General features: G+C 45.6%; 1 protein-coding gene across 3 annotated transcripts in view; it reads right to left on the reverse strand.

Annotated features, from left to right (window-relative positions):
- Nucleotides 1-15,399, reverse strand: part of sema6bb (sema domain, transmembrane domain (TM), and cytoplasmic domain, (semaphorin) 6Bb) — a 708,346-nt gene that overhangs the window by 339,928 nt on the left and 353,019 nt on the right. For all 3 annotated transcript variants that reach the window (XM_038777178.1, XM_038777180.1, XM_038777179.1), the window contains 2 exons: nt 12,494-12,628; nt 1,357-1,474 (listed from right to left, as the gene is read on the reverse strand). In XM_038777178.1, the coding sequence (XP_038633106.1) occupies nt 1,357-1,474; nt 12,494-12,593 (218 nt within the window). In that variant the 5' untranslated portion in view covers nt 12,594-12,628. The remainder of the gene's footprint in view (nt 1-1,356; nt 1,475-12,493; nt 12,629-15,399) is intronic.

A 15,399-nucleotide genomic window follows, 5' to 3' on the forward strand; every position in this document is an offset into this window, starting at 1 on the left:
GTAGAATTTTATCCTTTAAATGAAATTGTAAAACATTTGATCAGTGTTTTTGTCAAATGCCACTTAATTGATTCCCTAATCGGAGTTAAATGAATATGTAGTTTGCTGGAGAGCAACTTAAATTTAAAATGGATAATATTTTATTGGGTAAGGTTAACTTTTTTCAGGAGATGAGATGGGTGGCAAGAGTCAGACTGGGAAATTCTGGCCCTTCCCACTGGCGGGATCTTCCCGTCCCACCGAAGGTGCTATCCCGCCAAAGGTGACCCCCCTCCCCCTCATCCCCACAGCACGACCAGCGAGCAACGCAAATGGCCATTGACTTTGCAGCACCAGAAGATCCCGGCTATTGTGGAAAGAATGGGCTTGATGTCCTGTACATCGCTCCGATCCTGTTATTTTGTGTACCAGGATTTTGTGTACATTATCAACATGCTGGGAGAGGGGGAAGAGGAGGTTTATCTCAAGTTAAATTTTTAAATCCAAAAATCTTCAGCTTCTGGTACATTTGAAACCATGAAGAACTACTATTTCAATTGAGATTGCTAACAACTTGCTATAACAACCTAATAAAGCACCCCTGACTGAATCAATGAGGCATTTCCATTTCCTTAACATGCCTTTCTGTAGCCTGCCTGAATGATATTGTTAATCTTGCTCTTTGAGCAAATTTCAGCTTTCGATTTATGCCAACTAAGACACTGCCTCATAAGGGCACCATGCAGCTCCGTCACAGCAGAAAGAGTGTTGCCTGGAACATGCTTACTGTAATTTTAACCTAACCAGCACTGCCTTTGACCTGTTGCAGAGAAATGAGATGGCAACATTAGATTGTAGGTTGGAACAACCTATACACTGTCTCCACCTTTACCATATTTAAAATCTCAGCGCCGGCAAGTTAGTTGGAGACCCAATGAATATGCGCACACTGACCCCAATTTAGAGTCACAGGTTGGTGATTAGGGGCAGTAAGTGTGGCTGATCTGTCTCTTTCCCAGCTCAGGGGTATAGAGGAATTCCGGCTAAGATCAGCTCAGTCTGGACCATTGGCGTTTGGACCCTCCTGAACTCCACGCTAATGCACTGACTCACCAAACTAATGAGGAAGTTTAAAAACAATAAACTTTTAATCAGGAGAGTCGCTGCCAATGCTAATTGAGGCCAAAGCTCTTTGAAACTTTTATGTTAATGCGTTAACATTTCAATTGATAAACAAAAATACCCTGGAGAGATTGCTGAACATGACAGTCTCATTAACAAAGGAAACTGAAAATTATTGAAAAGAATATCTGAACACAGAACCATATAATAACGTTGACAAGACTCTGAATGACAGTTACTCTTCAGCATATTTACCTGCCACCAATGAAGAGGGTCCTGTTCACTTTCAGTATCCGCTGAATATCCAACCTTCCTGTGAGACCAGGGTCTCCTCCGGGGCCACTTCCTACAAAGGCGACACTCCGCCTCACATCTGTGGAGAAAGAAGTGACGTGCTTTGATTCTAATTTTATTCTTGCCTTCTGATTCACGCGGATGGGATTTTGTGTTTGCTAGCCCACCTTTGCATGCTCCCTTACCCAATACAATGTTCCCCCTGTGTGAGCCGACAGGGTTACTGGCCACAAATGGCACCAGAGCTCAGCTCAGTTGTGTATTCACTTGGCAGTCTCCTTCCAGCAAAGGTCAGTGGTAAGAAACCCAGCGCTACTGAAGCCTGCTTTGGCTGAGATCAACTCAATTAGCACTGATCAGAACTTAACAGAGACGTTCTGTTCAGCACATTAGGTATTGTTGTGATGGACGTTGGAGACATAAAACCCGAGTGCTCGAAGCAGAAATGCCAGATGCAAACAGGGAGGACTCTTTCAAGATTAGGGCCATTGTAATTTTTCAGGATAGACTGGATGGAGAATCTAACTTGCATCTCAATTTGCGCGGGAGAGCGTGGTAGAGTGAGGTGAGATGGAGAGAGAGGGACTCACTGACCCACCTGGAACTATACACATTAAAATTATACTACTTGTTCTTTTAAAAACAAATGTACTTTTTTTTGATGGTGGCTTTTCATTTTAAATGTTTGCGTTGTTGAGTCAATATCTTCTTAAAAAATAGTCAAAATTTGGGGGGTGATGGTTGGCATGAGGTTGTGGAATTGTTGTCACTTCATTTAAAGCCAGGTGGTGGGTACCCTTGACATTGTGGCCGTCTGGCCCAGGATGTCACACAATGTGGCTGGGAGGTCAAGTACAGACTGGGCTCGGTACAGAACAGAGCGGCAGCTGCAATGATCCATCATTCCCGCCATGGTCACACCGATTACAATGGTAAAATTCTTCACCTTGTGAACTCCTGCTGTAACTCTGGTGAGACTAAAGAGGAAAAGCCAGCTTATAGGCCAGGAGCCTGGCCTGTGCTGGTAGTTTTTTACAAGAGCACTCCTCACCTCAACAAGTGCAAACACCATTCAGACAGATATTGACGTTACAGGTTCAGGCTCAATTCAAAACTGCCTGTGTGGAGGAGAGATAAATGCTCACCAGGTTTCAGGGTGACCTGACCACATAAAACATTGATAAGTCAAATGTAGTTTACAGACCGTTCATTTAATAATGAGTTTCACAAATTATAAGCACAAAACGTATCTTTGATTATTAAAATGTATTGCAAGGTGATTCGACATCTTGAGCTCCAACCTGCTACCGAATTAATAGAGCCTGTTAATTATTAGTCTGGTAAAAAAAGATATTAAAACACAATGTAACAGTAAAAAGGGACTCAGCCATAAGTCTCCAATTACAAATGTAAACAACTAAACATGTTAGTTATTCCAATTTTGAGCCTCAACTATAATTGACAGGTTTTATTTGTCTATATTCCAACATCTGATGTCATTAATTCATGCTGGACTCCAGTTCCATGGAGGTTCGCTGCTCAATTACCCTTGATGTGGAGATGCTGGCACTGGACTGGGGTGGACACAGTAAGAAGTTTTACAACAGGTTAAAGTCCAACAGGTTTGTTTGGAATCACTAGCCTTCACCTGATGAACACCTGGACTTTAACCTGGTGTTGTAAGTCTTCTTACTGTACAATTACCCTCAACCATAGGATGTCGACATCACTGACAGGGCCAGCATTTCTTGCCTATCCCTCATTGCCCTTGAACTGAGTGGCATGTTGGGTTATTTTAGCAGGCATTTTAAGAGTCAATCGCATTACATTGCTGGAGATGTAGGTCAGACCAGGTAAGGATGGTAGATTTCCTTCCCTGAAGGATGTAAGATGGGTTTTTAACAACCAATTAACATTGGGTTTCATGGTCATCACTAGGTTTCCAGAATTTTATTGAATTCAAATTTCACCATCTGCTCTAATGGGGTTTGAAACCAGATCCCCAGAGCATGACTCTGGGACTCTGGATCATTAGCCCAGTGACAATACCACTGTGCCACCACCTCCCCCAGTGGCGGATGTGCACTGTGATTGCCCCTACTGCCAAAGGGGGTAGGTCAGGAATACATTAACTGAGGCTTTTGCTCCTGAACCCTATGATTGGAAAACCGCACATATGTGGGACAAGTGAGCTCACACGTGAAGACTGGTGACTTGGACCATGTACCAGAAGGGCAACTTAAACGCTACTCAAGCAAAAGTCTGTTTAGATGGAGCTTTACTGCACATCTGACCACTGACATGTCTGGCCTGGGAGTGTTATTGTTGGCCACACAAAGCAGGGAGTAGACTGTTTTGGTAGAATTTGTCTTTAAGCTAGTATCAGAAGTGGAAAAGCAGGAGCTGTAATGTAAATCAAATTGGTGCGTGTGTTCCAGATAGGAATGCGGGAATTTCTCAGATTAAATGATCAGTTGGTGTATTCTGGGGAATTGCGGCAACTTGTTGATCACCATTCACCTGGTAGGGTAATTAGGTTGCAAGTCAGTCAGTGAGACTAGAATGGGGAAACATTAAAATCTTTTGGGGGCGAGGTGAAATGTTTTAACCTTAATAATAATGGAGGCACATATGGTAAAAACGAATAAGAAGCAACCTTTTTTAATTGCAATCATTAAACCAATGACGGGTAATCCTAAAATAACACTGACCTTTTCACCATTCCTGAAGTTATGGTACAATTACTATTATGCATTACTCATTGTCAGGCTCTCAGACATAACATCCTCTCAGTGTTAAATCTCATAATTTAAGGCTCTTAAGTATGAGAGGGAGGGGGACACCAAATCCAAGCTTGAACCTGTTGTCACCTAACATAATGGATGCATACACACCAACAGGAGCAATTGCACATTGGTAAACAGCATGATCAAGAATACCTATTATCTGGGTGTCAAGGTGGCACAGTGGTTGGTACTGCTGCCTTACAATGCCATGGGCCAAGGTTTGATTCCAACCTTGGTGACTGTGTAGAGGTTGCATGTTTTCCTCTTGCCTGCATGGATTTCCTTGGGTGCTCCAGTTTCCTCCCACAGTCCAAAGAGGTACAGGTTAGGTGGATTGGCAATGGTAAAATTATCCTTAGCGTCCAAAGATGTGTAGGTTAGATGGGGTTACGAGGATAGGGTGGGGAAGGGGGCCTGGGTAGATTACTCGTCTGGTGAGCCGGTGCAGGATCGATGGGCTGAATGGCCTCCTTCTGCATTGTATGAATTCTATAATTCTATGATAGTTGCCAGTTGTAACTTTCCAATATCCCACCCTCGTTTTTAAGGCTTATCTTTGCAATGCTATGAAAAAATTTCCTTTGTGTAGCAATGAAATCATTGCCTGACTTATAAAGAATGAGAATGTGCCTACCCCCACACGGGCTGGAGTGGTTGAAGAAGGCAGCTCATTACCACCTCCTCATGGGCAATTAGTAATAGGCAATAAATGCTGGCCTAGCCAGCGATGCACACATCCCATCAATGAGTGAAAAACAAGTATACATTTTGTCAGGCATGGTGCACATAGGACCTGTTCCGCAACCCCCCTCTCCTGCCAAAGATGTCAGTTCCTTAACCCCTATTCCCCACACTGATAGACTCAGTTTAACATCTTTTGGAAGAATGTAAGAATCTGAGCAAAAGGGTCAAAATTTACCCTTTTTTTGTATTAACCCCATCTTTCTTTCTCACCATATCCCTCAACAACTCCTCCCTTTTAAAACCACTTCAATGGCCTTCCCTGGTGTACATCCCACATGTGTATTCCCTTTGGGTGAAGGGCGCCTGACTTCCCTTCTTACTCCTAGCTTTGGAATCATAACCTTTGGAATTTGAGCCCTTTCACATAATGATCATGGAACATGATCAATGTTGGTTTTGAAGTTTTTAATTGACACCTGCCTCAGTAGTTTTCTGGGGGTAGGCCGTGGGATGGGGGAGGGGAGCGGAGGAGGGCTAGTGGGGAGGAGTTCCAGATATCCACTATCCAATGAAGTGAGTAGAAAGTCTTGCAGGAAGATATAGTTGAGAGGGAAGGACTAAATGTGCTTGGAGTGCGATGCACCAATGCCAAATGGCTTGGGGAATTGTGCACCATTGATGAATATACTGCTGAGACTCACTTGATGAAGAATGTCCATTTGGTACTGATAAACTGACATGGCGAGAGAGGTAGATCACAGTATGAGACTGAACATTCAGAGGAGGAAGCGAGAACATTGAAGGGGAAAATAAATTCCAGTCAACTAATTTATTGACACTAAATTAATTGATTCACAGCTTGGTATTAATTGCCTCAGACTGGGCAAGTTTGCATCAAGGGAGGAGTGGTTAGATCAACATTATACACAGTTTCTCTGGAGCCTGCTCATTAAGATAGCACATCTGTTCACCATGCTATCATAATGCATTGCTGACACACACACACACCCAGTTCAACGATGGCGTTTAAAAAACATAATACGTGAAATCAGAATCGGCTTTAGAGTCCCATTCGACTGGTATTTACATAACCCAAAAACAAACACACAAAGACAACCAGCGAGAAGGTTGTTAAGAGATTTAATTTCACCCTTGTGTGTGTTTTATTGGGTGAATTCACAAGGTCACTGCCCAACAATGCTGCTCCGAATCAGTTCCAATAGTCAACAACCCGAGGTGTTATTAGGAATTATATGTCAGTTCACGTTCTAATTGGGCCATACAGCACTCTATTATAACAAGAGAATTAGCTGATGAGGGTCATTTATATTCATTGCAATGCAGTCAAACTTTACTCATGTTTAACAGAATTGGAAAGGTTCTTATGCCTGAAATATCCTGATTCATTGTTGAACGTGTCACAAAGCACAATGGGGCAATTCCCTGAAAATATATTTAATTATCAGTGTTGACTGCAGTAATTCATAAGAAAACATCTGTGTAGTCAAATAAATGTTTGACTTAAATCTATTTGAGGATGCATATTCCAAAGGTGATATCTTCTATCTCAATGCAGCTTTACAAGAGCAATTGGGTTTTTTCTCTCTCCCCATCTGCGTTAGATGTGAAGGGAAGTTATTACTTTGACTCCAGTCTCACACTGGAGACAATGAGCAGCAACCTCTGCCACAGGCCCCAATCCATCGCAAATTCTTTCACTCCAACGCACTTGGTGTCCACTCTTGGAGATCTTCAGAAAGGCACTTTGCCAGCTCTTCTCTGGTCAACCCTGTCTTCTTCCAACAGTCCATTCTACCATCACACAGGGCATATGTTTGTGAGGTGAGAAATGTGTCCTGTCAGCCTCAGTCGTCTCTCCATCATGATGTCCTGCAGACCAGTCCTCCATAGCATTTCATCATTGGTGATGCTGCCTCTCCAAGTGATACTCAGAATCGTATGAAGGCAGTGCTGGTGAAAGATGTCCGTCTTAACTTTGGTAACTTCCAAGTCTCGCTGGCATAGGCTATGGTTGGTGTTACTACGGGCATGTAGGGTCACAGCTTCACGGCCATGTTGGATACTTACACCAATGCTGCTTTGCTTATTCTTCCCAGTCGGAATAGCGAGTTGATCAGAGAATCAGCATTACAGTTTCGTAGCCCTAACTTTAACCTGCAACTCCTGATTTTAGTAGCTCTGCTGTGGGCACAGGATTGGTGAATGTACCTTGTGATATGGTCCTTTCTGGCAGCAGCCATTGGATAGTAACCAGGTATTCTGATCAATTTCTATTCACTTTATTGCACCCAGGGACATTGTGGTCAATTGTAACATCATAACCACAGCTCGACTGAGGATGAAACCTGACACAAGGCAATGCATTCACCAACTGAGCAGTTGAAAAAATGGGAAAATTTCAATTATCTTTTCCAGATTGGATATAAAGGACATTATTTTCTTGGCCCGCGGCTCCCTTTAAAGGGTCGAGATAAATTGGATGCTGTTGAACCATTCAGAGCTGGAAAGCTACAAATTTCACACAGCTCAGTGCGAGTGAGTTAATCTGTTAGGAATGTAAAACGTTGACCTCACGAGTCCTGAGCTCTGGAGGAGGAAAACAAGCTGGGTTTCATACTCCTGACTATTACCAGTGGGTGGGCGGGGGGGGTCGATTTAAATTCTGAAAAATGAGATACCTAACTTGAACCCACTGTGAATGTGCTCACTTCTCACCTAACCTGGGCAGGTTGGAAGTTGGTTGAGTAACCCACCCTCAAGAGTTGGGTCAGTATTCATAATATGCTAATTATAAATACGCTTTAGATTGTAAATCCATCTGGATTTAATGGCCACAGGTCAGCTTCTCAGGGCTGGGAACACAGGAGCTGAAGGGCAGCAAAAGAACTGCTGGATCTGAACTCTATTACAATCTCTTACCTAGAGCTCTCCTTCCATCCCCTCCAGCCCTTTCTACTCCTACAGTAGGGGGAGGCAGTGGCACAGTGGTATTTTCACTGGACTAGAAATCCAGAGACCCCAAGTAATGATGTTTGAATGTTCAAATCCCACCACGGCAGATGTTGAAATTTGAATTCAATAAAACATCTGCAAAGTCTAATGGTGACCATAAAACCATTGTTGGCGGTCAAAAACCCATCTGGTTCACTAATGCCCTTGAGGGAAGGAAATTTACCATCCTTACCCTGCCTCCATACCCACAGCAATATGGTTGATTCCTAAATGCCCTCAGGGATGGGCAATGAATGCTGGCCTATCCAGTGACATTCACACCCCATGAATGAATAAAACAAAAAGTTTGTATTTCCGACCAACCATCGGCCAGCTCTCGCTCTGGCTGGTAGTCGGCTGTGAATTAGAGGGTGAGAGAAACATCAAATGAGCTCCTGTTGTTAAATTTGTAAGGAACTCTGTCTTCCCCATATTTTCCCATTTCCCTATCACATGAAGTAATTCCCACCTTGTTTTAAGGACTGGGGCTATCATCCTTTAGGCTCACAGATCTTTAAAGTAGCCTGCCAGCCTGGAGTCCTTTGCACTACAGCTTGAGTAATCTCTTTCAGGAGAGGATGGGAGAAAGAAAAGAACCTAAAATAATGAACAATAATGAGCGAGTACTTTATTATTAGTGCATCCCAGTGCTGTTCATTAACCACCGCTTGCGAGAAACATTGGACTGTACATATGCACAGATTTCCTCCCCTGCTGTTTAGGGAAGCACTTAGCACCACTTGGCCTGACTGTACAGCAGCAATCAGAAACACAATGTCTCAGGAATTGTACTAAAACCTATGTTATGACAATCCGCAGCATGATGTATTGGCACACTTCTGCCACCAGTACTGTCACAAAGATTTCACCACTGGTTTCACCAATGCTGTACAGCATGAACTGTGAGCAGGTCTGAGAAAAATACTTCGAGATTGTCTATGGAAAGAGTATCAAATCAAATAAGGACTCATGTTTAGCGGTATATCTGCGATTATGCTAGTAATAGTAGGAACAATTTGAGAGGATACATTAAGATTATCATACAGTCGGTATAATATACAATATTAGATTTCATTGGTCAAGTGCAATTCTTTTGAATAATGTCCTGATACTAATATACTAAAAAGCTCAGACTACCATGTAGTTGATGTTTCAAGAACATTTTTGATGTTCAGCTCTTTGTAATCCTATTATATCCCGACAAGCAGTTCTGACCCAGGTCAACAGAGAACGAGAAGGTCAAGGGAAACCACACAGCCTATTGTGGGTTTCAAAATGGTTCCCACCCTTTAAATCTACCCATAACTCAAGCATGTAGTTAAATCAGTCCTGTATCATTTTCAGCGAGTCCCCATGCCACCATTTATCGCATTCTTGCTGATGTCTGGCATATACTTTCATTAGTTCACATGAATTTCATCTGACAATCTTCTCAGCCCCTTAATTGAACAATGACGCATTGCCCAAACCTTTCAATAAAAACAAAGCCTCAATTCACAGTGGAATGTCACTCCCTGGAGGTCAGGACTTGTTGCTGTTGAGTGAGCACCTTCCCACAATGCATAGTGTAAATACAACTCTCAGTGAATGAATGAACGAGAAGCTCGATGTGACAGCGGCGAAAACATTTTAAAGGTATGAATTCAAAATGTCATTTATCTGAAGTCATGACAGGGTGGTCCTTTCGAGGACAGTGAAGGGCCAATTTTGACAATAAGGTGAGGTCAAGCACTCTCCTTGAGGATTAAACCTCGGCCCAACCCTGATAAACTAAGTGAGATGAAAGGAAGAAGTGGCTGCCTGTCACTTCTCCAATGAGTGATTAATTATCCTTCTCAGGAATTATTTCTGGAGTGATGGATGCTTTCATATTGGGCGGATGAGAAATATTTGGGGGGGATTTTTCCGGTCCTGTTTTCGGTGGCAGGTTTGGCGTCGGAGACGGGAAATCCCATGGAAGGCACAAAATGTGTTTTTTATGCAGACAGGATTTCCCGGTGCAATTGTCACGGCCCCCTGAAAGTCAACATCGGGATCCCATTTGAAAATATTTAAATATAATTATCAGGCCTTTACGCCTGATAGTTCTCCCCACAGTAACGTAATCCATTCATGTCCCTTGAGGGCACGCTGACGTGAATCACAGCAGGTCCCCCATGATATGCACCTGGTGAGCAGAAACGGCTGGAGGAGAACAAGTGAGTACATCCCCAGGGCGAGAGGGTCATGCCCGGGCAGTATCCTGGCACCGTCCCCAGCACTGTGCTGGGGGGTATTGACCGGGGCAGCATTGAGGGGTGGAGGGGGGAGGTGTTCCATTGCAGGGGGAGTTCTTTGGTGAGGGGATTCCGTGGTGAGTGGATTCCATGGGGCAATTCCATGGTGTGGGCTTTTGTGCTGAGGGGTCATATGTAGTTTGGGGAGGGGGGGGGGGCGGAGAGAGAGATTCCGTGGCCAGGGAGTTCCATAGCGGGATGTTCCGTGGTTGAGGATCTTCCATGGTGGGGGAGCTCTGTGATGGGGGAGTTCCATAGGAGGGAGGTTTCATGATGGGGGTGATCCTTGGAGAGTTCTGTGATGGGGAGCTTCCAGAAGGGGGTAGGAGAGAGGTCTCATGGAGGTGGGGCAAGTGCAGATTCCATTTTTAATTCTTTGTGTTGGGGCGCCCTTTACATATACCTCCCCAGTCTTTCAAAACATAAGTAGCTGGCGGGATGGGCTCCGCCAATGTGACATCATGGGAGCCGCCCCTTAACCTTTTTTTAATGTTCCTAAAAGTATGACGTAGGAAGCTGCCTTTGGGATCTACCTCTTGCATACCATTTTTCCACCTGCTGCACCACTCTGCCAAAAAATGAGAAAATCCAGCCCCTTTCTCGGTGTTTGGATGTCTAGCGGTTGGAAGGTACTTGAGAGGATGCAGAGGAGATTTATCAGAATGATTCCAGGAATTAGGGATTTTTGGAGTAATGTGGAGGCTTCCGCAATCAAAGGACCATCGTCGGCCAATTCCACCACCTCCAGCATAATGCCATCAGCAAACACATCCTCTGCTCCCTTGACACCATTTTTCATGACTCCTTGGTCCACTCCTCTATCACATCCTACTCCTCATTCCTTCCCAGGGCACCTTTGGGGAGACTGAATTGAGGTGTGAAAATTGTTGCCAGGACCTGATTGCAGGATTCATGAGCTCATTCCCAGGATTTCAAATTTTCACAAGTGTTATAAATCCGAACATGCACCTTGAACCTTGACCTGACTGGCTCCAATATGGGGATAGACATATCCTACTCCATTGCACTTTACGTGGAATCGGGTCAGCTTTTAAAGGACTAGTGGTTCATGGCACCTTAGAGGTACACTGATTCATAGACTAGATGAGGAAACTATTTGAAAGCTAAGTTCAAATGTTTTATCCATGCCACGTTATGCCCCTCCACCCACCCCCATAGCCTCTCACGCCTTTTATGCTCAGCTATGGCACTTTCATGACAATTCATCCATTATATACTATGTCTAGAACCAATGAACCATATAATGATAATAGAAAGTATAAGAAAAGCTTTAAAAATGTAATTCATTCAAAAAGAATGCATTTACTTTAGCCCAGTAAAAGTGCCAATCATCCAAACCCTTTAGAGTATCCATAGAAGAAACTGCAAGCACTTCAACCCTCTTTATCTTGTATAAATAAATATTGTAAAATTGGCAGAATATTTATCAGGGCAAGAGCTGTCAATCAAGCAATATTTCCCCTGAAGTGCAGTTGTTTCACCCGCCCCCCCCCCTCCCCCCCCAATAGATGTCGGAACTCTCAGTTCAGAATATAAATTGAGGCTTGACTGACAGCCCAGATATCCATTAGAGTGTTGAAACAGCTGCGCTCTAGGGAAAACATTGCTTGGTTGGCAGCTCTGACTCTATGATCTATTCTGTCAATTTCAAGGGCTTGCAGTTTCAGCTATTACTGCTTTAAATTATTTGGATGATTAATAATGCAGGGCAAGACATTTTTCTGAATGAATTATTTCTTAAAGATTTTTTAACTCATTCTATTGTCACTATAGGGTTCATTTGGCCCAATGCAGTGCGTATAGTGGGTGGATGAGCATGAATGTTCCATAGGATGGCGTGGAGGGTATGAGGAGCCGTGGTAGTGGTTGGAGGGCATGAGGCAGCAGGAATGGGGCATGGGGGGATTGGAGGGGGTTGATGAGCCTTTCTGTTTTTATTATAACATATTATAAGTCTCATAGGACAGATCTTTTAAACAGCTCACCTCTGCACCCGGAAGCCGCTGTAGTTGCCTCCGACCACTTTCCAGGGGCGGGGGCCCTGGCTCCTGTTAGCACCCATCCACCCACAGTAAAATATCCTGTCTTTGCAGGCAATTTCTCCGAAGGCTGAAAATTTCCCAACTACCGCTACCCACCTCAAAGATGGAAATCCAACCCAACATCTTCGGTAGAAAATGAGAAAAGGATAGACCCCCATCCCAAAAAACATATTAAATGTCTCCCAGGCAGGTCAATGCTAAGGTAACCCTTACCAAATGAACTGCCCCTGAAAATGTACTGTTCTTTCAAGCTATTAATATGCTCCTATATACTTACAGTCTGCAGTGCCAGCGCTGAGGGGCCCACTATCATCTGGGAATGTGGCTGCAGCCAGTCCAGACAGTGCTGTGAGGAACAGGAAGGTCAACGGCTTCATGGTGAGAGAGGAAATATGGCCTTCTTTAGAGATGTCTGGCGGCAAAGACACAAAAACACAGCGGTTAGCAGAGGAGCTCTGTGTTAATTTAAAGTTAGTGAACCTAGCCATTTCCTGGAACAGTTTTGCTTAATGAAAAGGCTGCATTTGCGAAAGACCCTCTAGCAAAGTAAGATTTCTGTGAGAACATAAGCCTTAATGTCATACAGGATGCAGAGGGAATTGACCTCCAGGAGCCAGCTTTGATTGTGGCTTCAAATGGAACGGTAGATTTCTGATATATAAAATATCGGATGGCTCCCTTTGTAATACAGAGACTGTATTGAACATAAACACTCTGCCGACACTAAAGTTGGTGGCACAGGCTTAATGCGTGGTCTGTGTTGAGGCAGCTAATTTAACCGGGGCAACAGTTTTAATGCAACAATTGACGGTAGTGCTTCGGGATTGGGGAGTTGTGGAAGGGGTTGGAGTGGAAATCAGCCAGGGATCTTATTCTCGATCACTACCCAGTGACCACAGCTGTAAAACCTACATCTGCAGACATCGATTGAGGACAGGATCAAACATTGCCCTGAGACATAGCCCACAATCGAATGCCAGCTGACGGTCACTTCTGGACAATATGTGAAGAATGGCGATTTGCAAAAGATTCCTGAGGCTGCTCGGTAATTGTGGAACCCTAACCCCAGTTGGAGTCAGGGTCTTCAAGGTTGGAAGGGATAGAATTGGGAGGTGTGGGGATGCTGGATTGAGGAAGAGAATGTTTATGAAGAGAATGTTTATGGAATGGGGCAATAAGCAGGCATTCCAAGTATTAGTTAATGATCATAGAATCCCTACAACGCAGAAGGAGGGCATTTGGCACATCAGGTCTGCACCTACCCAAGATAACAGCACCCTACATAGGCCACTCCCCCCACTCTATCCCTGTAATTGCATAACCCCACCTAATCTAACATTTGGACACTAAGGGAAAATTTAGCACGGCCAATCCACTGAACCTGCACATCTTTACACAATGGGAAGAAACCGGAACACCCGGAGGAAACGGGACGAATGTGCAAATTCCACATGGACAGTCACCCAAGGTCAAAATTGAACTCAGGTCCCTGGTGCTGTGAGGCAGCAGTGCTAACCACCGAGCCACCGTGCCGTCCTAATTTTTCACTTCCAGATTTATTCATTAAGCTTAAACTCAACCAGATGCTGTGTGGTGGGATTTGAACCCAGATCCCAAGAGCAGTTGCCTGGGTCTCTGAATTATTAACCCAGTGATATTAGCAGTACACCATCACCTTTCCCTAATGAGTCAGGTAATTATTATTCAAACACTCCTTGATACAAATACCTGAGAGAGATTGTGTTAGGTTCGAGGAAACAGAAAAGCAACACGGTAACACAATGGTTATCACTGCTGCCCAGTGCCGGCCCTAGGGTTGCTGGCGCCCCGGGCAAGCTGAACTTCGGCGCCCTTGGGGGGGGGGGGGGGGGGGGGGGGGGTGAGGGGGGGGGGGGGCGAGGGGGGGGGGCCGAGGGGGGGTGGGCGGGGCCGGGGCGGGGGGGGCGGACCCAGGGGGCGGACCCGAGGGGCGGGGGGGCGGACCCGAGGGGCGGGGGGGGCGGACACGAGGGGCGGGGGCGGCGGACCCAGGGGGGGGCGGACCCGAGGGGGGGGGCGGACCCGAGGGGGGGGCGGACCCGAGGGGGGGGGGGGGGGCGGGGGGCGGGGGGGGGGACCGGGGCGGACCGAGCGGGGGGGGAGGACTGAGGGGGGAGCGGATCGAGCGGGGGGGCCGCCCTGGGGGAGGGCGGCCACCGCGCATGCGCTGGTTGGCACGGCCCAACTGCGCATGCGCGGGACCCGAGTCTCTGGCGCCCCCTAGCACATGGCACCCCGGGCGACTGCCCGAGTTGCCGGTGCCTTGAGCCGGCCCTGCTGCTGCCTCACAACGCCAGGGACCCGGGAGTCATTCCGGCCTTGGGTGACTGTGTGGATTTTGCAAATTCTCCCTGTGTCTGCGTGGGTTTCCCCCAGGTGCTCCAGTTTCCTCCCACAATCCAAAGATGTGCAGGTTAGGTGGGGTTGTAGACATACGGCGGGGGCGGAGGAGTGGGCCTAGGTAGAGTGCCCTTTTGAATGGTTGGTACAGACCCGATGGGCCGAATGGCTGCCTTCTGCACTGTAGGGGTTCTATGGTTATAACTATTTGCTCTGGTTATTATCCAGGCTGGCTTAAATAAAATTGCAGGAAAGAATGCATGCAAAGCTCCATAATGAAACAAGCTAAATTTCCTCAGATGCTCATTTGTCATTTGAATTGTTTTTAAAATTGCTTGGGTTTATCTCATTACTACACCTGTTATGACCTCAGATTCCGTCCATTTCAATAGAAATCATAGAATCCTGCAGTGCAGAAGGAGGCCATTTGCCCCATCGAATCTGCACCGACCTTCTGAAAGAGCACCCTACGTAGGCCCACGTCCCCAGCCTATCCCCATAACCCTGTAACCCCATCTAACCTTCTGGACACTAAGGGGCAATTTATCATGGCCAATTCACCTAACCTGCACATCTTTGGACTGTGGGAGGAAACCGGAGCAGCCGGAGGAGACCCACGCAGACATGTGGAGAACGTGGAAACTCCACACAGACTGTCACCCAAGGCTGGAATCGAACTCGAGTCCATGGTGCTGTGAGGCAGCAGTGCTAACCACTGTGTCGTCCCATTTCAGGGTCTTAAAGAGAATAGCTGAAAACATTGTCGATGCCGCAACTACAGTTTTCCAGAGTACTCTCGATTTG

This window comes from Scyliorhinus canicula, chromosome 18 (assembly GCF_902713615.1).
Source record: "Scyliorhinus canicula chromosome 18, sScyCan1.1, whole genome shotgun sequence".
Lineage (NCBI taxonomy): Eukaryota > Metazoa > Chordata > Chondrichthyes > Carcharhiniformes > Scyliorhinidae > Scyliorhinus > Scyliorhinus canicula.